The sequence below is a fragment of the Lasioglossum baleicum genome, unplaced genomic scaffold, assembly GCF_051020765.1.
Source record: "Lasioglossum baleicum unplaced genomic scaffold, iyLasBale1 scaffold0142, whole genome shotgun sequence".
NCBI lineage: Eukaryota > Metazoa > Arthropoda > Insecta > Hymenoptera > Halictidae > Lasioglossum > Lasioglossum baleicum.
Window position 1 is genome coordinate 315,674 of NW_027469202.1, and position 26,332 is coordinate 342,005.

The 26,332-nt window shown below is 38.6% G+C and overlaps 1 protein-coding gene across 1 annotated transcript in view; it reads right to left on the reverse strand.

The window, feature by feature from the left end:
- The window catches only part of LOC143220022 (uncharacterized), a 54,707-nt gene extending 36,781 nt beyond the window's left edge, over positions 1-17,926 (reverse strand). The window contains exons 1-5 of the mRNA XM_076445782.1: positions 17,806-17,926; positions 9,295-9,729; positions 7,265-8,261; positions 2,997-3,653; positions 39-354 (exon numbers count right to left, since the gene is read on the reverse strand). Coding sequence (XP_076301897.1) covers positions 39-354; positions 2,997-3,653; positions 7,265-8,261; positions 9,295-9,729; positions 17,806-17,926 — 2,526 coding nt within the window. The remainder of the gene's footprint in view (positions 1-38; positions 355-2,996; positions 3,654-7,264; positions 8,262-9,294; positions 9,730-17,805) is intronic.
- Between the last annotated feature and the right edge of the window lie 8,406 nt (positions 17,927-26,332).

Below are 26,332 nucleotides of genomic sequence, written 5' to 3' on the forward strand. Positions count from 1 at the left end.
TCTCACCCTGCTCTATACACTTACGATTATAAATTTACCTCTTGTTCAATCTCATTGGCCAGTTTCTGCCATTCTTGAGTATTCCGGTTAAGCAATTCCGGTACCCAGGTTGCATTACCAATTATTTTTATCGTGCCAGCGACCTCGCAATCTTGCTCACAAATTCCTGGAGTAGTAGGTCTAGTTGTTGTGGTTGTTGTAGTCGTCGTTGAAGTACTCGATGCTACTTTCGTTATTGGTATAAGAGATGCATTCAGCGAAGATATGGTTGCCGTTCGGGCAGCCTCCAGCAATTTTTCTATCGAGATTGGTGTTGTCGATGGAGTCGGCCAACCAGTAAATTCTGTGGTAGCTCTAAAAATTCAATTTTAATCTGAATTTCTACGCTCATTGCCAGTTTCTAATTTTGGCTGCTGTTTACTTTACCGGACTCAAAATTTATTCGTTTCTCCTATAAATTATTATGTATGTGGATCCATCGATGCTTGATCGCAGCGTGTGTGTGTGTGTGAGCGTGTGTACGAGCGTGTGCATGTATGTGTGTGCGTAATGACAAAAGCGACGAGCGAAACGAAAATGAAGAACTAATAAACGACGATCGAAAAAGTCGAAAACGCGAAAAGGAATTGAACGAGAGACGCGGCCGAAACGGCAGTCTTTGACGAGTCGTCGACGGACGCGTATCGTAATTTCTCAATAAACTCGTTTTTTTTATCAAGTTTCGTGATCCCTGTACTCCCAATTATTTCTTCCTGATAACCCATTCTACATGTATTTGGTATGTAATCCAGTAGATTTGTACCCGGAGAATCTGCAGATCGAAGTTTCGATCGCGTCGTATCAATGGGATTCAGGAGTTATGGTTGCTTAAACTTGAGCAATCTGCAGTGTTTTTGACAGGTAAGAGCGCCGCATTATTGGTTTGTAGTGACGATCGCGCGCCGCTTACCGAGCAGAACCGCTAGATGACAGCACAGGCATGCGTTAATGCTGATAATATAGAGCGGGTATTGCGATTGTTGTTTGAATTTTGGAAGACATGGCCACGGTGTTGCGTTTTAACTGGTCTGGGTTAAGTCTGGGTTAGGTTACTGTAAATATTTTCCACGATATTTTTTCTCAAACATTTTCTGGAATATTTTCTCTATGTTAGCGACATTAGTGTGTGCCCGTGCTGCAATCTAGCGGTTCTGCTCGGTAAGCGGGTCGCGATCGTCACTACAAACCAATATGGCGGCGCCCTTACCTGTCAAAAACACTGCAGATTGCTCAACTTTAAGCAACCATAACTCCTGAACCCCATTGATCCTACAGGATCGAAACTTTGATCTGCAGATTCTCCGGGTACAAATCTACTGGATTACATACCGAATACATAATAATTTATAGGAGGAAGGCAAAAATTTGGAGTACGGTAAAGTAAAGTTTACCCCTTTTAATTGCAAATTTAAGGGAGTACACTCCTTTTTCAAGGATTGTAGAGGTGCGGGATTCGCGTTCTCATTTCTCGATAATACAAACCTCTCGAAGGACAAAGATTTGCAGACGTAGAATCAATAAAACAGAATACGACGAGCCAGCTGTTCGTTATCCCTAAAGAAGATTAATTTAGGGAGTGTTTCTGCAAGTACGAGGATCGCTGGAAGAATGTTGTGACTTTTCTAACGGACAATACTTTGAAGGGGACACCATTGATATCAACCAGGAATGATACTTCCACCTGCTACAGCACAAGGTCGGATACTTTCCGGACAGGCTACGTACTCTACGTCCAACGAGCGATGGCAGAGATTTTGGCAGCGGTGTGCAGGGGGATCTGCGAGACCCACTCCTGATGCTAGGCTGCGGATCTCCCTCTTGCTCTTAGGTTCTAGCGAGAACGGTCGTCATAGCAGCTCGGCGTCACCACCAGGCTTACCATATTCTAGTCTCGCCAGGCTCCTTACTCTTCTGCCCCTCGTCCAGCTGCGCAGCGAAGCCTGCCTTTGCTTCCCCCACTATTCCCACTAACGCTGACGCGTACCACCTGGAGCAAGCTAAGTTAGCTTTAGTGAGAAGAGTGAGGGAAGTAAAGGCAGGCTTCGCTGCGCAGCTGGGCGAGGGGCGGAAGGGTAAGGGGCCTGGCGAGACTAGAATATGGTAACCCTGGTCACCACATCGCTCTATTGCAGTCGCACTCAAGGCGCTCGTTTGCTGTCTTCGTCAAACGATTAGGCCAATCGCGGAGGACGTGTAGCGCGAAGTAGGGATACCATGTGGTACCACGCGTACCACGCGGAGCAAGTTAAGTTAGCGGTACGCGTCAGCAGTGATGTGATCAGACCCACCGTAACTCGCGCATGCGCGGCCAAGACAGTAGCGTATCTACAATGATGCAGCCGAGCGGCCAGGGCCCTGACGCCTTGAGGCAGTTATTCTGGCGGGAATGTACCAGTGTTATTGGCGGGACGACTGATGGACGAGAGACGATTATGTATTCTTTTGCGTAGTTATTGCAGTGCTCTTTCCCTATCCCATACTCAAAATAAAGAATAAGTTACAATTATAAAAGTCTGCGGGGGGTGCTCAAGCTACACGATTTCATCGAAATAGTTACGCTACTGAGGCTGAAATAGCCGCGCATGCGCGAGTTACGGTGGGTCTGATCAAATCACTGCGCGTCAGTGTGAGTGGGAAGAGTGGGGCGGACTCAGCAGACAAGCTGGGCGAGGAGCGGAAGGGTAAGGGGCCTGGCGAGACTCTCATATGGCAACCCTGGTCACCACATCGCTCTATTGCAGTCGCACTGAAGGCGCTCGTTTGCTGTCTTCGTCAAACGATTAGGCCAATCGCGGAGGACGTGTAGCGCGAAGTAGGGATACCATGTGGTACCTACAAGTTTTTCTGTGCCACCTTTGGTTGGACGTAGAGTACATACATTCTACCAGAGGAATTTGAATTGCTAACGTTACTAAATACTTTCTTCACTTATTACGAGAATAGTTTCTAATATTCACCTGGTCGGCCATCCTCTTTGTATTTTCGGCGTAACAGCGCCAGCCGCTTCGCCGCGAGGAGTTTGCGGCGTAGTAATTTTGTGAATAGGCTTTCGGCCTCCGGGTCTGCTGGGAAACACTATTTTCAAACCACCAGGTTTTGCAGTCGTGGCGGATGCAGATTCCGTGGTAGACGGCTCGGTAGACTGTTCAGCAGACGGTTCAGTGTCTTTCGACTCCGAGGTAAGATTCTTATTCTTTTGCCCGTAATCACGTGGCAGCAGAGACGAAATATCGAACTTGGATTTCGCGAACAGATCTTGTATCGTTTTCTCCGCTGGCAATTTCTCTGTCGAAACATCCACGGACTTTTTCGTAGTCGTGGTAGTAGTCACGCTCGTCGCGGTCGAGCTTGGTTCGACCTTCTTCTTATTATAATCCGGTGGTAACAACGACGCGATATCGACTTTCGATTTCGCAAGGATGTCGCCTAAAAGAGAGCTTTCGGTGACGGTGGTGTCCTCCTGCTTCAGTTTGTAACCTGGTGGCAAAAACGGGCTGATATCTTGCACCACTGTGTTCGTCTTTAGCTTTTTCGTGGTTGGAGCAGAGGTAGTCGTTGTGGTAGTTGGCATTTGAGTTGTCGTTTCTGACACTGTTGTGCTCTTCGATGGCCACCTAAATTTAAGCAGTTGATCTTTATAGTATCCTGGATTTAAGTAAAAGTTAACACAATGCTCCCAAATCGCAAAAAATCGGCCGAAACCTCTAAACGTACATTAATGCACTCAAAAATTCATACTCGGGGGTTTTCGGGATCGCTGATTACGAATATGAAGTACAAATTCCAAAAAACAAAATGGCGGATCCAATATGGCGGACATATACATTAAAAAATGGTTAGGTCTGCTTGGAAAATGATCTTTTTGGAGCCTTTGGAATCACTTATCACAAATATGAACTCGAAAATTTGAAAAACAAAATGGCCGATTAAAATTTAGACAACAATTCGGATTAAATGTGTTTTGAGTGGTTGATAGGTAAAAATGTATAAATGTCAAAAAAATTGCACTTTGTATATCAAGAATTAGTATAATTGTAAATTATGTATTATATAAATTGTATTATAAATACATAACATTTAATCGTCCGAATCGTTTTTCATTACTAAAAGTTGTAAAATCGTATTTTTAAAATCCATAGAAAAGAAACAAAGTTTAGCCTTGTATGAGCAAACAGGCGCATCTATTGGAAGTTGGGTTTTATAAATTTTGAAAGTGTAACGCAACGAGGAACGAGACAACCCCAGGGCACGACGTGAAACTTTTAACTTACGTCTACGTTTCTACAATACGCGCATCAAGTTTTACCTTCTACGTTCTCCAAAGTATATTGCCATCGTGTAACGTAATGACTAACAATTTTGGAGATACAAAAACAGATAAACATTCTACTTACTTCCAGAATTTAAATTGATGCACTATTTTGAAACTTATGCACTTTAGAAGAGGCCGTTGAATTTCCTACTAATGCGCGCGACAAATGCTCATCAAACGAAGGCTAACTTTGAACTGACTACTGAACCATACCATAAACATTTTACCTTTTTCCCTGCTGGCATTCAATTACAAACTCCTAGAAGGAAGTTCATTTTTGAGGTTTTGGCCGTGCTTTCGGGACTTGGTACCACTGTGCGCCCCTTTGTCAGACATAAGACATTGTACTGTACCGTGGAGACATAAGAAGAAGATCCTTCGCAGAAATACGGTAATGTATCTAATAGGGATGCGCGGGTACCCGAAATTTCGGGTTTGGCTCGGGTCGGGAAATTTGTTCGGGTTCGGGACGGGATCCCGAAAGTTTATAAACTTCGGGTACCCGAAATGACAGTCGGGTCGGGTCGAGTCGGGGTCCCGAAAGTTTGCAAAATTCGGGTACCCGAAGTTAAAGTTGTATTTATATATGTAAGTATAATGGCTGTTGTATGATTTTTCAGTTCAATCTTTTATTTTCAGTGGCAGGTTCAGAATGATTTTTATATTTCCCGTATAATTGGTTCTCGAACTTCGCGACGAAAAGAAATAATTTCGAATACATTATGTGAAACTAGAGGGTTATTGTTGCTCGCTCGCTTCGTTCGCTTGCGATTAGGGTTGTTTTTGCTCGCGGGTAGGACTGCTCTTGCGAGAGGGTTAGTGGTACGCATGGCTAGTAGGGCCTGTAGCTATTAATGTTTTTTATTTGGTGTGTGACTCTCCAAGAGCAACACAAAGAACTTCCCGATTCGTTAGTTGCAGTATATTATTATCATTATTTTTAGTACGTTTTAAGAAGATTATACGTTTTCAGGGAAATTCAATAGTTTTCTACTTATTAAAATGTTTGCTATATGGCGTCGCATTAAACCAACATCGTAGGCTCGTTGCTCGCTTGGTTCCTTGTTATAGCATACTAATGTTGCAAAATAAATTGTCTTAATTAGTTTTTCGCAAACGATACAACTCCTCATTATCCGGGTTTGCAGTATTGATCTTGGTTTTCTTCGATACTGTTAATTTAAATTGTCCCAAAATATATAAACCGCGCTCAATTTTGAAACTCTGCTCAGTGCTACATACAACATTTGTAAAGTTCGCCTTTCTGATTTTTTAAAATCCAAACATACTTTCTCGTATGTTTGTCCCTGACTTTTATGAATTGTAATCGCTTCAGCAGGAACCACTGGAAATTGACTACGTGTGATTTGATATTTTTCCTCACTCGACATATTTACATGATTCGAGATTTTTATTATTGGTGTTAAATGTTGATGAATATTTGCATTTTTCATATAATCACGATCACGAGTTCTTACTTTCACTCCTACTCTGGCCAATTGAAAATCTAACCACAATATACACGAAATTTTAGTATTTTCTTGGAAAGTAATAAATTTTAATATTCCGCATGTGTGTGCTCCATTAACCAATCCGTTTTCAACATCAATGTTATTAATAATTATCATATAGTTTATATTAATTTTCAATTTAATCTCAGTTAATAATTCGTTTTGAGCTGATTGTTTTTTTAAAGATTGTTATATAAATATTTTTGTACTTTCATCGATATTCTTTGAAAATGTATTCTTGGGAGTAGAGATGATTAACTCAGTCTTGCATTGGGATAATTTTCGATTATTGTAAGCGGAAACATCATCGTAAGGTACAAAAAAAAATTTTTTTAAATTCTAAAAAAATGAAAAAAAATTTTTTTGTGTAATTACGTTTGTTTCTTCGGTAGAAACTTTCCGTTCTCTCGTATAAATTGCATTGCTGAATTAACTCCTTTCGAAAAAAACTAAAAATCTAAAAAACTACTTGACCAATATGGACCAAAATCTAATCAGCTCTAAGTTACGACGGGGCACATCGATTGCATCATTCATCATTCTGATCGCGTTGTTACTTTTTCAGAAAACGTTAACGAAAAATTTGATACCATACAAACGGACATACATACGCACACAGGAAAATAGTCTAAAATGACTGCAAAGACCATGAAACGTGAAGATCTGCTAAAAAATTTTAAAAGATTTTCGGGGTCATTACAATAACTTCCCAATAACTACAATAAAATCGGGAAGTTAATAACAGTATTTTATTTTAAATTCGCGTGTAGGGAACATAATTGCTCTACCTTTTCCGATACAAGTTTTGATCTCGTGGCTGTGACAATATTTCCAGCGTCAGAATTAATCGTTCGCTGGATACTTGAGCGGCAGAAATGCCAAGGTATTGTCTTGTTGTTTCTGCAAATATAGGTAGTTGTTTACAATTGTATTTCCACCATTCGGGTACCCGAATATTGCAAACTTTCGGGACTCCGACTCCGACTCGACCCGACCCGACCCGACTGCCATTTCGGACTGCCATTACCTGAAATCGCGGGTAGCCGAAGTTTATAAACTTTCGGGATCCCGACTCGAACCCGAACAAATTTCCCGACTCAACCCGAACCCGAAATTTCGGGTACCCGCACACCCCTAATAGATACCTCTTGCCCCTGTACTCTCCTTTCCTCTGTTCAGGGCTCTTCTTCTTATCTTACCATGATAGCTAAATGCTTTGACGCTGCGACACGGCAAACTCCTGTCAATTATACTGGACTGTGGTGCTTCGACAAGCGTCACCTTTGCACCAATAAACTGCACTTGTCGATAGAAGCACTGTAGCGCAACATTTGAAAAAGAAGTTTTCTCTCAACGCCGTCGCTGGAAAATGTAATTAAACGACTATCAATCGGTTACCAACCTGAATCCAATCTTTACGGGTGCGGGGGTGACGGCAGGATTCTTGGCGACATAATCTCGCGGTAAGAGGCCTTCCAGACTATCAAGCGTGGTTTCGATGCGCGGTTTCGGCGTGACGTTCCCATAATCGGTTCGCTTATCGTTATAACGTCTTGGGACAAATTTACTAATAACCGGAGTCTTCGTGGTGGTAGTGAATCTTCGTCTATTATTCTTGCCCCCTTCGGCGAGGACGTCCAGTTGCAGAGAGTTGCCAGCTGTTCTAAAGCCGTCCACGAGGATGCCGCTGGACAACTCGGATTGTACCCTGTCCAGCTTGTCGATGATGCTCTCCGTAGATTCCGAGGGCGGCGAGGTCTTTTTCTCGCCATTGTGTACGATGGGTTCGACGCGATCTATCACGGGGTACGGTAAGAACCGCGCACCGGAAATGCTGCGGCTCGTTTGCACGGATGCCAGGATCCTGGACGTGTCCTCTGTGGTGACAGTCACTCCCGGTCGCTCCGTCATCAACGTCGTCGACGGCGATGGCGGCGCAGCCACCTGCTCCACGGTGGTCGGCGCAGATGTCGTTGGGACGGATATTGTCCCGTTCACCACACTTTTCGTCGTCACCACCGACACTACCGCCTCGCCAATCAGAATCGACCTGTCTGCCGACGAATTTGTTTCTGCGTCTGGCGGTCCCAGGAACGAGAAGTGTTTGTGGCTACCTTCCATCGACGAACCGTCTTTCGCGTCTGTTAGAGGGACCAATGACTCCAGGTCCGTTTCCTCAAGCAGGTCCGAGGAAGTATCGTTTGCGCTCGACGAATCAAATGCATTTCTCTCTCCTTCCTCTTCCCCTTCCTCTTCTTCTTCCTCTTCCTCTTCGTCTCTTTCCGGTGGACTATGCTTTGCTGTGTTCCTCATCGAGTTTTCTATCCTCTTCTCTTCTCCTTCTACCTCTTTTTCTTTTTCCTCCTCGACGTCCAGATAATCGAGGTTGTCGGCGTTGACTGGAAAATGAATTTTTCTCGTCAATAGGTTCTTTTCTTTTATTAATTTTTTAATTTTCATGTTTATAACATCACGCACGGAAGTGTCCGAAGGTGGCCTACTTTTGCATTTTCGAGACGTAATTTTTTCATTATTCGGCTGCATGCAGCGGAGTCGCGAGAAGCAATGTGGCGGCGCGACAGTGCTGCATAATATGGAAAAATGTTATCAAGAAAAATTGCACCGTACAGGGGGGGACATGTGACAAAAACTTTTTTTGCGTGGGTGGAGACATAGAGGAGATTCCAAGGTCACCTTGATTTATTTAAATAGATCGAAACAATTTTCTTTCTAATTTGAATAATATCTCGTTAACTATTAGGTTTAGGACATATGAAGGTCTACACTTTTATACTCAGAATTTGATACTCTATCGATCTATGGTATAAAAAATAGGACATTCCATTAAAAAAATCAAGGTGATCTTGGAATCTCCTCTATGCCTCCACTACGCAAAAACTGTTTTTGTCACAACATGCCCCCCCCCCTGTACTGTACTATTTTTGTTGATAACATTTTTCCATACAATCGCAAATAACGGAGGTATTCAAGGTGGACATAGTTGTTGCCCCACCCTGTATAACGATGAAGTCTAAGAGTGGGGGAAGAACCTAAGCGGGGAAGGTGATAGCTCCGGAGCTGCTAGTTGGCACTGTCTGTCTTAAATGCCTCGCGATTACGATTCTTAACACATTCTGATAAAAATATATGTTAATAATTTTCTTTAAACCGAAATAAAATTCTATTTTGGTTTTGTTAATGTACAGCTATTGGAGAACGTTTAGGCATACAATAAATATAAATGTTCTCCCTTTTAGGAAATTATGAAACCGTAAAATAAATCGTAGGGCAAGGGGTTAATTGTGACATTTGTAGACAAGCCTAAATGAAAGTTCTATTCTATTGATAAATGTTTTTTACCAACATTATTAATTACTTATAATAGGAGTTGAAAATCTACTAACTATAAGTAGCTGGCTTCATAAAACTCACCTACAGCTTCGTATCGTGATCTATTGTTATGCTCATAATCGTCATAGTAATAATATGTGTCGTATTGGCCCGTCGATGGGTCTTCAACGTAATCTTCATCTCTGGAGGAGTCCTTCATTTTCGAAGATAAATCAGCGAATGACTGTTCACGCGTCTCTGTATCGTCGAGTGATTTAGATTGTTTCGATTGTTCGAATTCCGATTTCGAATCATATTCAGTCTCATATTCGTCCGCGTAAACTTCTTCTTCCTCTATCTGTTCGCGAGCATTGTTTTTCTCGTTTGTCTTCGACGTTTCCATGACGTTGTTTTCGTCCAAGGATCGTGAAAACGTTTCCGTCGGCTTACCGGTTGGCGAAGCATTTTTCTCCTGTTGCTCGTACACAGAATTCGTCGGTATTAACCGTGAAAACTTGTCCCAGGAGTCAGCTCCTCCTTCAAACAGAAAGAAAATATCAATCAAACATCATTCTTTCTTCGACAATACTTTTTTATCGACTTTTAAGACTTTTAAATGATTTAGTTCGTGCTAGAGCAGGGGTGGCCAACCTTTCACATACAGAGTGGGTCCGAAGAAACAGAACACCTAAATATCTCCGTTACTTTTCGTTGTACAAAAAAACTTCTTCGGACAAAGTTACACGGTTTGAAGGGCCACATGTAACGGTGTAAGGGCAAAAATTTTCAAGGTCATATTTTTACAAGATTTCAAGGTCATCGATATTTTTTTTAATCGAACGAGGTATTTTTTATACCACAGATCGATGCAGTTGGACATTCGTTATAAAAATGTACTAACCTATGTATGTCGAAAAGTTAGTAGTTCAGGAGATATTCCGATTTAAATAACTCGAAAACACCAATATTGTCGTACTAACAATAAGGTTAGCATTTACTTACTTGTGCAACGTTTTAGTACGACAGTATTGGTGTTTTAGAGTTATTTAAATCGAAATATTTCCTGAACTATTAACTTTTCGGCATACATAGGTTAGTACTTTTTTATAACGAATGTCCAGCTGCATCGATTAATGTATTCAAAAATACCTCATTCCATTTAAAAAAATATCGATGACCTTGAAATCGTGTATAAAAATGACCTTGAAAATTTTTTCCCTTACACCGTTACATGTGGTCCTTCAAACAGTGTAACTTTGTCTTAAGAAGTTTTTTTGTACAAGGAAAAGTAACGGAGATATTTAGGTGTTCTGTTTCTTCGGACTCACCCTGTAAGCAGACAAAAAAATACTCGAAAACTGATCAACTTTTGTTGAAAATATTATTTTGTTAGATTATCACAAGTGCTTGAAAAATTGTGAAAATGTTACGGGGGGCATCCTGTGTATACAATCGATATATGTGTAACAATTTAAAATATATAATATAATAATTATATATAATAATTAATTATATTTAACAATTATGAAAAGTAGGTATTTAAATAAAATAATCAATTCAATAATCGTGAATCGAAAGAATTTTTTTCTTTACCTAAATGTAGTTGGTTTCGTTTTTTTAGTTATTAGTGAAGTTAAGGAATTTAAGTAAAGGTACGAATTGTTTAGAACGAACAGGGTGAGTCACCTAACGTTATCACCTCAAATATCTTTGTTGTTTTCAAAAATACATTAAATGTCTTGAGGACAAAATTGAATGGTAAAATGGGGCTGATACGACACCAAAAATATTTTTGTTTTTATGTAATTTTTTTTAGAGATATCAAGGTCACCTTCATTGTACCTTCAGTGACTATGTTTACTCAAGGTCATGCAAGGTCACGGACAGAGAAAATCTTATGAATTCCTGATGTAGCGATATGTGAAACGGATGAAATTTTTCTCATGCTTGCTTCTCGCCGGCAATTTCTCTCGTACTCGCGTGTTAGTCTAGTCAACGAAAAGTTGTAGAAGGAAATGGAAGGAACACAATTTTTAACTTTGGGACTTTGTTTGGACTAGTTAGGAGGTAAACATACTAAAAGTCCCCACTCCTAGGAGGTAAGCAGGGTGCTGGAGGGCACGTAGAAGGACCCCTTTTTCGGTTTTCCGCTTATATCTCGGAAACTATGTGTCCTAGCGATGAGACCATTCTATACAAAATTAGAGCTGACAAGATGTGCCATAAGATTGATTCAATTCAGTTTTTCGCTATCTCGCATAGTTTCCGAGATATCCGCGCTCAAAGTTCACTAATTGTGCCGAAGAGTTAGGTCACTCACCCTGTATAAATGAGCTATCTGTAAATGTAACTTTAATGACATTAAAATCAGAAAAATGTCCAAATTAGAAATCAAAATTTTTATTTGTCGAACTTCGGAAATAAGATCGTAAAAAGCGAAGACTATTAATTGTTGTATCTCAGCCTCTACATTTGTATGTCGAATAGTTAGTATGAATGCAACATCGAAATACCTCATCTTGCGCGTCGTCATTCCCGCAATTTTAATTACACCCATAGTCCCGCAACATTTGCGGGATATCGCATCACCTATTTAAGAAATGCGGGTCCAAAAGATGACGCGGATTGCAGGTTTGCGGTATCCCATCTTACGCTGCAAGAACAAACGCGATTCACACATATGTACACTCCTCAAAAAAATTAAGGGATCACTACTGCGAACCCGAAAAATTGCTCCCACTTTACGTGATCATAACTCCGTCAAAAATTGCCGTACCGATATCGGTAAACAATGGTTTGAAAGCTTGAAACCTCTAGTTTCAGATGCTCTGTTTCAAATTGTTGCTATGTTGGTTTTTTACAAAGTTATAGCGAGATGAAGACAACATTGACGGTTAACAAAAATTTTGTGCAACTTTGGAACATAGCACGGGGAGCAAGAAATTTTTTTTATAAATCGCGTTAATATCATTTGGAAGGGCTATCTGTCCAGTGTATTTTGTAACAATTGTGTGGTTGTTGAATCGCACAATAGTGCGATTTTTTTTATTCGAGTTATTCAACATTGAAGTAAATGTTGGCTTTTTAAGGTTAACTGGCTCCAGAAAGCGAAAAAATTATCGTAGAATCTTGTGCAAAAAAGCAATAGAAAGAGCGTTTCTTTCTCTTCACGGCACTCCTTTTGTTTTTTCAATTTCATTAAAATTTCGATATATCAGGTGTTTCTGATAATATGCTTAAAAAATGCACAATTCCCATTTTTCCTTTAACTCGCTATATCTCGGAGAGAAATGATCGTAATACCATGATCCGAACGTCAGATTGAAGCAGAGATTCTGCCGATTCAATTGAGTACCCCATGAACTCGCTGCAACAATTTTTTACCTATGGTAGCTGTGTTTGAAGTTAGTGCTTCGCAGAAATTAGCGCGTCACGTACAGCGGCTGCCTGACATCTCTGACAATGAATACGCTACCGCGCCGCGCCGCACAGTGGGACCTTTCGTCCAAATCGGAGACAAAATCAAAGAACTTTCGATAGAAATGAGGTAGAGCGATGAAATTTTTTAAAAATTAAAGCTGAAACATTACAGAATATGGGAAAAATAGGGAGATTATGGTAAGAACGTTTTTTAACGTTGAGAAAATTCGTTATATTGCACAATTTCGAGAAAATTGTGGCTTTTCCAATACCACGCGCGGAAAATTTTTAAAAAATTTTTGCTATATATCATTTCCCGTAGATTTTTTCACGCTGATTTCAAATCTGGTCTCAAAATTTTTCTACGACCTCAGGATATTGCAAAATCGATTGCTTGAAGTTCTACATGTTTAACGAATTTTCTCAAGGTTAAAAAACATTCGTACCATAATCTCCCTATTTTCCCGTGTTCTGCAAAGTTTCAGCTTTAATTTTTAAAAAATTTCATCGCTCTACCTCATTTCTATCGAAAGTTCTTTGATTTTGAATCGAGTCTGGTCCAAATTTTCCACTGTGCGCCGACGCGACAAACAGTGGGCCAAACCGACGAAATCTGTGTCAAAATCAAAGAACTTTCGATAGAAATGAGGTAGAGCTATGAAATTTTTTTTAAATTAAAGCTGAAACTTTGCAGAATATGGGTAAAATAGGGAGATTGTGGTACGAACGTTTTTTAACTTTGAGAAAATTCGTTAAACATGTAGAATTTCAAGAAAATGTGGTTTCTCCAGTACCATGCGCGGATAAATTTTTTTTAACATGCTATATATCATTTCCCGTAGATTTTTTCACACTGCTTTCAAATATGGTCTCGAAATTTCAGATTTTCAAAATTTCAAACGTTCGGATCATGGTGTTACGATCATTTCTCGCCGAGGTATAGCCAGTTAAAGGAAAAATGGAAATTTTGAATTTTTTAAGCATATTTTGAGAAACACACCTGGTCTATCGAAATGATAATAAAATTCAAAAAACAAAAGGAATGCCTTGAAAAGAAAGAAACGCTCTTTTCATTGCTTTTTGCACAAGTTTCTACGATAATTTTTTCGCTTTCTGGAGCCAGTTAAAGTTAAAAAGCCCATATTTACCTCAATGTTGAATAACTCGAATAAAAAAAATCGCACAATATTCGACAACCACACAATTTACGCAGGAAAGATAGCCGTTCCCAATTATATCAACTCGATTTATCAAAAAAATTTCTTGCTCCCCGTGTGATGTTCCAAATTTATACAAAATTTTTGTTCACCGTCAATGTTGTCTTCATCCCGCTATAACTTTGTAAGAAACCAACATAGCAACAATTTGAAACAGAGCATCTGAAACTAGAGGTTTCACGCTTTCAAACCATTGTTTACCGATATCGGTACGGCAATTTTTGACGGAATTATGATCACGTAAATTGGGAGCAATTTTTCGGGTTCGCACAAGTGATCCCTTAATTCTTTTGAAGAGTATACAAGGTGTATAGAAACTAATGGTCATCCGTCCTAGGGGTGAATCTACACCTCTAGATCGGTGGACATTTGTAAGAGAAACTTTTTTTTTTACATCAACGTCTTCTACTCATCGAAAAGAGAAAATGTTTGAAAGGAACCATATATATATGTCGCAAACAAATAGTTATTGATATATTAGCTGTTAAAGTTTTTGCAAAATTTGACTGTGTGGAATTATACGTATATACATAGACAAAAGCCTACTACACAGTCCACACGACCGTGTCGATGAGACAGAACGATCATGTGTGCGTGCCTCGAGCCAAACGAAAAAACGGATAGACTTTAAAAAATTTTTTTTTTTTAATAATGCATTGTCATCCAGTTCTGAGCTATGTTTAAAATTTCAAGCCTCTAGCTCATCAGGAAGTTAGTTCAAAATCAATTGCAAAATTTGCTACCGAACAAACAGACAAACACACAAACAAGAAAGCGAGCTAATAAAAACGTGGTAAAAAAGGGACATTCGTCGCTAGACCCGTACCAAGCTCGAGGCACACAATCAAATTTTGCAAAAACTTTAACAGCTAATATATCAATAACTATTTGTTTGCAACATATGGTTCCTTTCAAACATTTTCTCTTTTCGATGAGTAGAAGGCGTTGCTGTAAAAAAAAACTTTAACAACAATTTTCTTTGTTATAAACAATTTTGCGGCAAGTTTCTCTTACAAATGTCCACTGATGTAGAGGTGTAGATTCACTCCTAGGACGGATGACCATTACTTTTTATACACCCTGTACATAAAAGTACAGGATTGCCAACATAATGTGGTGCATGAATTGAACTCACTCGAATAAAAAGGACAAACTGTACTATTGCTGGCACTGCAGTAGTTATTGGCACTTTTGATTTAAACGGCAAATATTAAGAATTCCTGGTATAGAAAATCATTTTTTATTGCTTCTTATTCATATTTCAAAGCAACGTTGTAAGTTTTCACAACAAAGTTCTACATATGACTGTTAGCAAACGTGCCAATGACTGTAGCATTTGTCTTACGATTGTTATTCACTGAATATATTTTATAATGAAAGATTTATGACTCGTAAAACTGTTTGATTTCGCTGAAAAATCTCTATTAGTTTCTAATAATAGAAAGTTAAAATCGTGTATACATTTCAAAAAGAGATAAAAAGATTTATGCCACGATTTTAGTTTAGGGTGCCAATCATTGTACAGTTTAGAATTTATGATAAAAACAGATAGGTCCAATTTCAAACAGTAAAACGATTTAAGAAATTCAAGAATGTTGACATATTGTTTACAACTGAATAAGCTTATAAATAAAGAAAGGACCTTTAATTTGTTCGATTGCTTTGTCGCAATTGATGGGAAGAATTTTTCTTTGGCACGGAGATTGCCTACCTACTATGCAGAGCTGGGGAAAATAGTATTTGAAATAGTAAATAGTAAATTTAAATATATATATATATATATATATATATATATATATAATGTATATATAATCCCATTTATTTTTTTACAGTGTCTGTACAACTTTGTGTGAAAAATAATCATCATCTTGGCTCAGGTTGGCAGCTCTGAGCCGTTTGGTCGTGCGTGGTATGATGCTTGATGCGCGTGCGCGTTCGATCTAGTCTAACGAAAGACGCGCTTGTAACGGTTTTGATTGTACTGCGTGATCTGAAAAGTAGCATTTTGTCCTCGTGTTATATTTAGCAGTTTATGTTAATAACTATATTATTAATAAATAAGTATTACAGAAACTCTACTGTACATTTATTTAAATAGTCGAACGCAGGTGCACCGCTATAAATTCAACACTTTGAAAATAAAATATTTTATTTGATGCAGTAATTTATGAAAATAAAATATTTTATTTGTAGCAATAATTTTTGAAAATAGTATTTGAAAATAGTATTTTATTTTAAGAATATTGAAAATATTTGGACTTTGTCTGTTACGAGCCAGGGCCGCGAGTAGCACGAGTGGCCGGCGAAGGGTTATAAACCCAGGAATATGGTATCAATTTGTTAGTTAAGGTACGCGGACGAACCCAATGAGAAACTGGGGAGCCGCTAGGAATGTAGACAGTGAGGACGAACCCAATGAGAAACTGGGGAGCCTCTAGGAATGGAATCAGACGCAGACGAACCTGATGCGAAATCAGGGAGCTGCTGGGAAGGTGAAACTTCGTGAACGAACCCAATGCGAAATTGGGGAGTCACTAGGAAATGATGCGCAGACGAACCCGATGCGAAACCGGGGAGCTGCTAGGAGGTTGTAGAACAGTGCGGACGAACCCAATGCGAGATTGGGGAGCCGCTGGGAGGTTGGATAAAAGCACAGACGAACCTGATGCGAAATCAGGGAGTCGCTAGGATAGTTAATAGGCCTCGTAACTAATATAATCTAATTGATACAACCCGAGCGGTAAGGTTGTATCGTGTGGGAACGTTCAATTACTATATGTATAAGGATTTTGGACGATAATTATAGGTTCAATGAATTTGCTCTAATTACCAATAACACAAATATATTCTACTTATAAAATTCTGTAATACAAGTGTGTATGTGTCGCGATTGGAAATGAGAGTAAAAGATATAAAATGTGAAAGAAAGAATTTACCTAAACACTACGGTGCTCGGTTTTCACGCACTGGCAATGCGGGGGACTCGGAAACAACTTCAACACTGACTAATAGACTATAAACCGATCAAACGGAATCTATAATGTTAGACTTTGACCCGAAAGGTACTTTAGCCCGATCTCGTTAGAAGTTAACTTTCCGAAATGCAGCACGACGTGACGCGATACGTGTCTACTGCAGTACTAACCCGCGAGAGTGAGAATCTAAGGGTTTATACATATACCCCTACAATGAATGGAATACTTTGTTCATTATCTAATCGCGCTTAGAGATTAGGGCCAGACTCTTATTTTTGTCACTTCTAATGAAATCGGAGCCAGAGCTCGGTCCTAAATGAAAGGGTTCGAAAGGTTATCCAGGACACTTCCCGCCAGAGACGATCTGGAAAAGATTCCTGTGAGAAAACGAACGGAATATATTCTCTATCCGTAACATGTCTTTATTTTCAATTTCAATTTTAAATATTATTGTTCAAAATAATGGTTCGCATTCGATAGATTTCTGAGTATAAATAGTTTCCTGGTGATAAGATACACTGTATGTTTATTAACAAACCTCAGTAGGCACATGCTGTGAACTGAAGTGGATATACGCAGTACGCAGTAATAGCAGCAATCAAACAAAAAAATAAAACGAAAATGTGGCAAATGATATAGTTTCTTATATTCAGAAACTATTTATTCTTCAAAATTATTGCTAAAATAAGAAATATTAAATAAGCAATGCGATTTCTGAAAGTATTAGGTATAACGATGCAAAAAATAAAATATTCTATTTTGTGTTTCAGATTATTAAAATAGAAATATTTTATTTCGAGGTTCAGATTGTTCAAATAAAATACTATTATCTTTAAGCAAAATAAAATCTAAAAAATATTAAATAGTATTTCAAATATTTTTTTCGCCAAATATATAATGCCCACCTCTGCTACTATGTAAGAAGAATTGAAATTTACATAGGCAGGCAGAATATTCACGGATTATCAAGCAGGAATTGTTGCCTTACAGACGAAACTAACGCATTTTGTGAGAATCTGTCCCGAGTCCCGTCTGAATGAAAGCGAACACGTTTTCCAGCATTGTTTTTCTATGTTTTGTAACGATCGTTTGTTCGAATAAGAGACCGTATCGTTCGCCCATCTCTGTGGAAAATTCGGGCAGAAACAATGAAGGCGTTACGTTCTATTCTCCGACACGATCTCTTCAATCAGGGACCGGCAACTATGCCCCGCGGGCCAAATCCGGCCCGCCGCACAATGGTCCGGATCGAAGAATTTAGGGACATTTGACCAAAAAGTCGACTTTTCGAAATATGTATAAACTAATGAATTTGTATTGTGTTGAGAATTAATACTCGACATCTGTTTTTGTATTCGCGCCATCTCCGTGGGAATGCGTGAACTATCGGACAGATCGGTTTTTGTTTGCGGTGATCCCGTTCGCGTACTTCTCTTCGCTCGAACATTCTGTTCTGTTCTCTACATGCGGAAGCATGTGATTTTGTACCATCGAGAACGTGTAATAAAGTCTATCAAAGGTTCACGACCCTATAATCCTAACAGGTTATGGGCCCAGATAACGTGTCGGATAGACAAAAATTACGTAAATAATTAAAATCGGTTAATCGAAATCCATTTTTTTTTTGGGAGCTGTACGAGTGAGTTTGAGGTTAGATCACCACGTGGCGTGTATAAGGACGAAAAATGGCGGGATTAGTCAACTCGACCAGAATTGAATTATTATCAAAAGATAATTACGACACGTGGCGCATGCAAATTGAGGCACTCCTGATAAAAAACGATGGATGGATGTATGTAAATGGAACTTTGCCTAAACCGGAAGCCGCAGCGGATCAAGCAGCGTGGACACGGGCAGATCAAAAAGCAAAATCTGATTTGATTTTATCGATAAGCCCATTGGAACTGCACAATGCACGAGGATGTGAGACTTCACATGATTTATGGGAAAAGTTAGAGGCCGTTTATGCATCAAAGGGACCGGCCCGGAAGACCACACTGCTGAAGCAACTCACATTGCAGAAGTTAAGTGAAAGCGGTAATGTACGAGACCATATCATGAAATTTTTTGATGCAGTAGATAAACTCAAATCCATGGATGTAACTATACACAAAGATATGCTTGCTACCTTATTATTATATAGTTTGCCTAGTACGTTTGAAAACTTCCGATGTGCCATAGAGAGTAGAGATGAGCTGCCTGATCCAGATCAATTAAAAATAAAAATATTAGAGGAGTACGAGGCCAGATCACAAAAAGGTAACGGAGAAAGTACCACAGGGGCTTTCATGGCAAAGCAAAAGAAGAAACCTTTCGTCAAGAAGTGGACTGAATCGAAGAGCGAGGGGAAACAGTTATCAAATGACAGATTCCAAGTGCGATGTCATATTTGTAATAAATTGGGGCACAAAAGTTCTCAATGTTGGCATAGAGGTAACGATAAGAAACACTCAGATAGTCAGGCTAACACTTCCTTGCAAGTGTATTTTCTGAAAATTTCCTTGCGCTGCAAGCAAGCGATAAAGTATCAAGCAGTAAATGGTGTCTTGATAGTGGGTGCACCACACACTTATGCAAGGACAGGACAAAGTTCACACACATAAACAGTACAGAACCTAAAAATGTAAATTTAGCAAACGATACCTCTGTAAGTGTTTCCCAGGCTGGCGTAGTTGAATTTATAGCATCAGTGTCAAACGATAGACATCCAACGAAGCTAAAGGATGTACTGCATGTACCCGAATTGCATACAAACTTAATGTCAGTGGCAAAAATAACTGACAGGGGTCATGAGGTTGTGTTTAAGAAAAACATTGCTCTGATAAAAGACCAGGAAGGGAAAACAAGACTTGTTGCAGATCGTCAGGGTGATCTCTTTTATATTAGACAAGGAACAGAACACGCTAATAGTGTGGTTCATGAACAGTATCCAGCCTTAGAGTTGTGGCACAGAAGATTAGGTCACTTAAATCACAGAGATGTCATCGAGTTAAGCAAAAGAGGTGCTATAACCCAGTTTGAAGGAAAGCCGATGCCAAGTAAATGTGAAATTTGTCTCCGAGGGAAGCTAACCGCTTTACCATTTTGTGAGCGGAAAGAATCAGCTGTTCAGGTTTTGGAGATTGTACATATGGATATCTGTGGGCCTATGCGTACGGAATCTCAAGGTAAGGCAAAATACTTCATTACCTTTACCGATGAGTTTACTAGGTGGTGTGAAGTAAGATTCCTGACAAGTAAGAAGGATGCCCTAAAAGCATTTAAAGAATATAAAAATATGGCCGAAAAGCAGACTGGGAAGCATATCAAAAATCTCCAGTCAGACAATGGGACAGAATTTTGCAATCATGAGTTTGATAATTTCCTGCGTATGGAGGGCATTAAAAGGAGACTGACAGTACCCTACACTCCGCAGCAGAATGGCATCGCGGAGAGGAAAAATCGGACACTGGTTGAGATGGCTAGGTGCATGATCATGGAATCAAGAGCGCCATCATCTTTTTGGGCAGAAGCCGTCGCAATGGCAAATCACATCAGGAACCGATGTCCTACGAAGTCTTTAAATGGAAAAATACCATACGAGTTATGGACCGGGAGGAATGTCAAGTTAAAATATCTACATTCTTTCGGCATTAAGGCGTATATTCTGGATAAGTCGCCAAATAAGGATAAATTTGCACCAAGAGGAAAGGAAGGCATGCTGGTGGGTTATTCCGACGAAACGAAAGGCTATAGAGTCTGGATACCACAAGACAGAAGAGTTACCATTGCTAGGGATGTCCGATTCCTCGATAAATATAGCTGTTAAGAAATGACTAAATTTAACGGTACTGGCATGTGTATGTATGTATGTATATCACAGAGAGAGAGTTGAGTGTCGCTGGAAGGAGTGTAGAAGGAAGAGAAGACGCAACGCATGCGTAGTAGCTCTCAGGTAGCAAGCGAAGCAACTGCGTGTGTAAGATCTGATGAAATGTAAGGAAGAGGAAGTTTGTGATTAAAATATTTGTAAAAGTCAGTGTATTACGGATTTCTACGATCTAACCTCTGATTCTCAACATGGTAGCAGAGCGTGGTTAACGTACAAAATCCGTTCTATGGAAGAAAGTTCGAGAAGTGTGACTAAGAGGTTATGAAAACACGTGGCGGTTCGAAAAGTGAATCGAAGAGTAAAGTTGAAATAAATGTTGAAGAACTAAGGAGAAGATTTCTGCAAATTGCGACAAACGTAATAATTATAAAAAAGGTGATATTTGAAAACTACAAAAGTGAAAGTTCTAAAACAAATATGGCTGACGAATTCAAAATGATGCTACCTGTATTCGATGGTAACGACTATAGTACATGGAAGAAAAGAATAACGATATTTCTAAAAATGAAGAAATGTGAGAAAGTTATTCAGCGAGAGAGAGCTGGAACTGAAAATGAAGCCACGTGGAATGAAGCTGACTTGAAAGCGATGAACTACATGTACAGCGCTTTATCGAACAGACAAATGGAACTCATCGATGAAGAAGATACAAGTTATGGTATAATTAAGAAATTAGATAAGATGTATTTACGCGAGTCAACTGCACTGCAGATATGTGTGAGAAACAAGTTGGAAAAAATAAAATTGAAAGATTACACTGAATCTAGTCAATTTTACGGTGATTTTGAAAAACTAATAATTGAATTGAAAAATGCCGGAGCTAAAGTGAGTGAAAAGGAAAAGCTGAACTATTTACTAAGAACGCTACCAACCTCGCTAAGTCATATTGGAGATTTGATCGATGTCTTAAAAGAAGAAGACCAAACAGTTGAGTTTGTGATTAATAAAATCAAAATGTATGAAGACAAGGAAAAGGATGAAAATGACAATACAAAGAACAAAACCGGATATTCAAATGTATTCAAAACTGAGAAGAAAAGGGAAAGAACGTGTTATAAGTGTGGAAAGTCCGGACATGTTCAATTCGAGTGTACGAGCCAAAGCAGCGCAGGAACATCGTGGAGAAGCGCAAGAGGAAGAGGACAGCAGTACGCGCGAGGAGGCGCGCGCTAACAGCCTCAACCTCAACAGCATCGAGATGTCGGTAACACTGGTTACTACAGCAGAGGCAGTGGCAACTACAACCGAGGCAGAGGCATATACCACCAAGGACGAGGTGGCAATTGGCAACAACATCAACAACAACACCGCCAGAATGCGGATCAAGAGAGGCTTACGTTCGCAACAGAGGTGGTCGGTAGGGTAGGTTGCAATATTGAAGTAAATAATTGTGAAAATAGGTTAGAATGGGTACTCGACAGTGGTTGGACAGATCATATAATAAATGATGATAGATACTTTGTTAAATCTAATAGGCTAGAAAATCCCATTAATGTTAAAATAGGGGACGGTAGAACGTTAAAGGCAACTAGAGTAGGTGACTTAATAACAAAATTTATAACAAATAACAACGAGGTAGAAGTAAAACTTCAAGACGTGTTCTATGTAAAAGAAATGAGTGGAAATTTAATGAGTTTTGGAAAAATTGCCGAAAAGAATAAAATAGTATCAATTGGAAATACCTCGAAGATTTATTCTAAAGAAAATAATTTAGTGGCAGTTGCAAATAAAGTGAATAATTTATACAGAATAAGTAGTTTTGTTGATAAAAAACAAACATATGTAACAGAGAATATAAATATGATATTGAAAGAAAAATATCATAGAGTTTTAGGTCACGTAAATTTCAAGTATTTAAACATTCTGACCGAGAATAATTTAGTCCATGGTTTGCCAGAAAAACTAGAAGGCGATTACTTAAAATGTGGTACCTGTGTACAAAATAAAATGCATAATGTAAGTTTTGAAAATAATAGAACTAGAGCAAAAGATGTAGCTGAAATTATACACGCAGATCTAAATGGACCACACAGTACAGTAGGTTTTATGGGTGAAAAATATTTTTTGATTTTGATAGACGATTATAGTAAAGTTGGAAAAGTTTATACGATTAAAGGAAAAAATGAAGTTTATGACTGTCTCGTAACATACATTAATCAACTTGAAAATTTAACAGGAAAAAGAACAAAAAAGTTAAGATGCGATAACGGTAGAGAATTCTTAAATAAAGAAATATACAATTTTGCTAAGGAGAAGGGAATCTACATTGAACCGTGTCCTCCGTACGTTCACGAATTGAACGGAACTGCGGAGAGATACAATAGGTCAGTAATGGATACTGCGCGATGTCTATTGGCTGATGCAAAGTTACACAACAGATTTTGGCCAGAGGTAGTCAAAACCGCTGTTTATTTGAAAAACAGAACCTTGGCGAATACTATTGTGAAAAAAACTCCATACGAGATTATGATGGGAGAAAAACCTAATATTAGTAATTTGAAACTATATGGAAGTAGAGTATTTGTAAGAGTACCAGAGGTTAATAGAAGGAGTAAATGGGATAGAAAAGCTGACGTGGGGATTTTAGTAGGATATGAAAATGTAGGCTACAGAGTGTTGATAAATAATAGAGTAATTGTAGCTCGCCATGTAGATATTGTTGAAGAGAATGTAAAGTTAATAGGATTCAATGGTAATGATGAAAATGATTCATTAGAAAACAGTCAAAATGAAAATGGCGTTGAAAATGATAATAAAGACTGTGACTCTGATAATGATAGCGTAACTCCTAAGGATCCAAAAGTAACTCCTGAACCGAGAAGGTCTAATAGAGACAGAAAACCGCCAGATAGATATAACCCGCAGATGAATGCTAATTGTATTTATGTGAACTATGTTAGTGTAGACACACCAGAAAATTATAATGAAGCAATAAGTAGTAGCGATAGTGAACATTGGATAGAAGCGATGAATAGAGAAATTGAATGTTTAAATAAAAATAATACATGGAGATTAGTTAACAGACCAAAAGATAAGAAGGTATTATACTTAAAGTGGATATATACAAAAAAGGCGGATAACAAATTCAAAGCTAGGATTGTTGTAAGAGGGTTTCAACAAAGAGAAGTGCTGAAAGATATATATTCGCCAGTAGCGAGAACGCAAACATTAAAAATTATGTTAAATTATTGTGTGCAAAACGGTTTAGAGGTAAATCAAATGGACGTAGAGTCTGCATTTTTAAATGGAAAAATAAAATCAGAGGTGTATGTGAAACAGCCTCAAGGTTACGATGATAATACAGGGAAAGTATGCAAACTAAACAAGGCTTTGTATGGATTGCGAGAGAGCCCACGAGTGTGGTACGAATGTTTAGATGAATATCTGAGAACATTAGGATTCAATCGTAGCAAAATTGATTATTGTTTATATTTCATGAATAACAAAGATGATAAGATTTACTTGATAATGTTTGTAGATGATTTGTTGATTTGCAGCAAAAATAAACAAAAACTAGAATATATTAAAAGATTACTAGCAGTAAGATTTCGAATGAAAGATATGGGCCAAATAAAAACTTATTTAGGTATAAATATTGAGTATGACTGTGAGCGGAAAAATATGACACTAGATCAAAGAAATTATATTGAATCACTCGCGAGAAAATATGGAATTGAAAATGCAAAATTATACGCTACTCCAATGGAGCAAAGTTTAAGATGTGAACCTGCTCTATCAGCATCTAATGATATAAAATATAGAAATCTAATTGGAGCATTGTTGTACATAGGCTCTGGAACTAGACCAGACATATGTTATTGTGTAAACTACTTAAGTAGATTTCAAAATTGTTATGACCAAAGTCATTACAAGTATGCTCTAAGAATCTTAAAATACTTGTATTATACTCAAAATTTAAAATTGAAGTTTGAAAGAAACATAAATGCGGATATACTAGACTGTTGCGTTGATGCTGATTGGGCAGGAGATGTTGTGGATAGGAAATCGACAACCGGCTATGTAATCAGAATGTATGGTAATACTGTATTTTGGAAATCTAAGAAGCAAGACATTGTAACAAAATCGTCGACTGCGGCCGAGTATGTAGCCTTATCCGTGTGCGTAAGCGAAGTAAAATTAATGAGAGACTTATTAAAGGATTTTGGTATTGAAATTAAAAATCCAATACGTATTTATGAGGATAACGCAGGATCAATATGTATAAGTAAGTTTGGGAATCTTACAAAAAACTCAAAGTACATTGAGACGCATTACCACTTTGTTAATGAAAATTACATGAATCGAATTATTGATGTAATAAAAATAGACTCTGAGGAAAATCCGGCTGATATATTAACTAAGTCTTTAGGAAGAATTAAATTTGAAACTTTTAGAGAAAGTTTGAAGATATGTTAGTATTGATGAGAAAATAAAACATACACAATTAAGCTAAAACTATGTAAACAAATGGGAGTGTAAGATGAGAGTTAAATTTAAGGAGGCGTGTTAAGAAATGACAATCAAAATTGTGGTACTGATGTTATTTTTTCAGAAGCTGAGCAAAATCAAGATATACTGCCAGATCCTCGTCAACCCATTACAATAAAACGAACACGTGGTAGGCCTCGTAAGGTGCATACAGGAAATAGAGGGAGACCAAAGAAAATATATCAATCCATTACAGTCTAAAATGAAGTTAGCCAACAGACTGAAGAAAATGCTACTGAAGGATGCTTAGAGGAAACTGTGAATGACGAGCATTGTGAAAATGGTGCTACGACAACGGAGAGCGATGATGATGCATTCGTTGATGCGGTTTCTGGTGACGAGACCGTTTGCTTTTCCGAGGTCACCATACACGAGGCAATGGCGAGTCAAAATGCCCATGAGTGGAAGGAGGCGATTTACTCAGAAGTTAAAAGCCTTGTGGACAATGGCACATGGGACATCGTTCGTAGACCCGTGAGTAAAAATGTTGTAACTTGTCGTACAGTTTTAACAAACAAGCGTGCTCCTGATGGATCGATTGTGCGACGAAAGGCACGAGTGGTTGCTAGGGGTTTCTCACAACGTCCTGGAATTGATTTCAAGGAGACATTTTCACCAGTAGCGCGAATGAGTTCGTTACGCATGATTTTAAGTTTGGCAGCTAGATATAACCTAAAACTACATCAAGTGGATGTTGAAACCGCATACTTGAATGGACATTTGGAAGAAGAGGTATTCATGGAAAAACCTGATTTCTTAGAGGAAATGCTAAAATTGATCGTCAGCCGTGAGGATAAGAAGAGTATGGCGGTCAAACAAGCCCAAAGAATGCTCAAGGAAATGCATCATGGGGGCGAGGTATGTCGTCTTCGTAAAGCTCTGTATGGTTTACGCCAAGCAGGACGCCAATGGAATGCAACACTAAATAAAAAACTTCTTGATTTGGGTTTAATGGCAACAAATGCCGATTCATGTATATATTTTGCTCGACGCGGAAATACCATTATGTTATTACTAGTATATGTAGATGACATTATAATTGCATCAGATAATAAGGATTGGATACAAGACATAATTCAGGGTCTTCAGAAGAATTTTAAGATAAAGGATCTTGGACCCGCAAAATACTGTTTGGGAATCGAAATAGACCAAACGGAGGATAAAGTGTC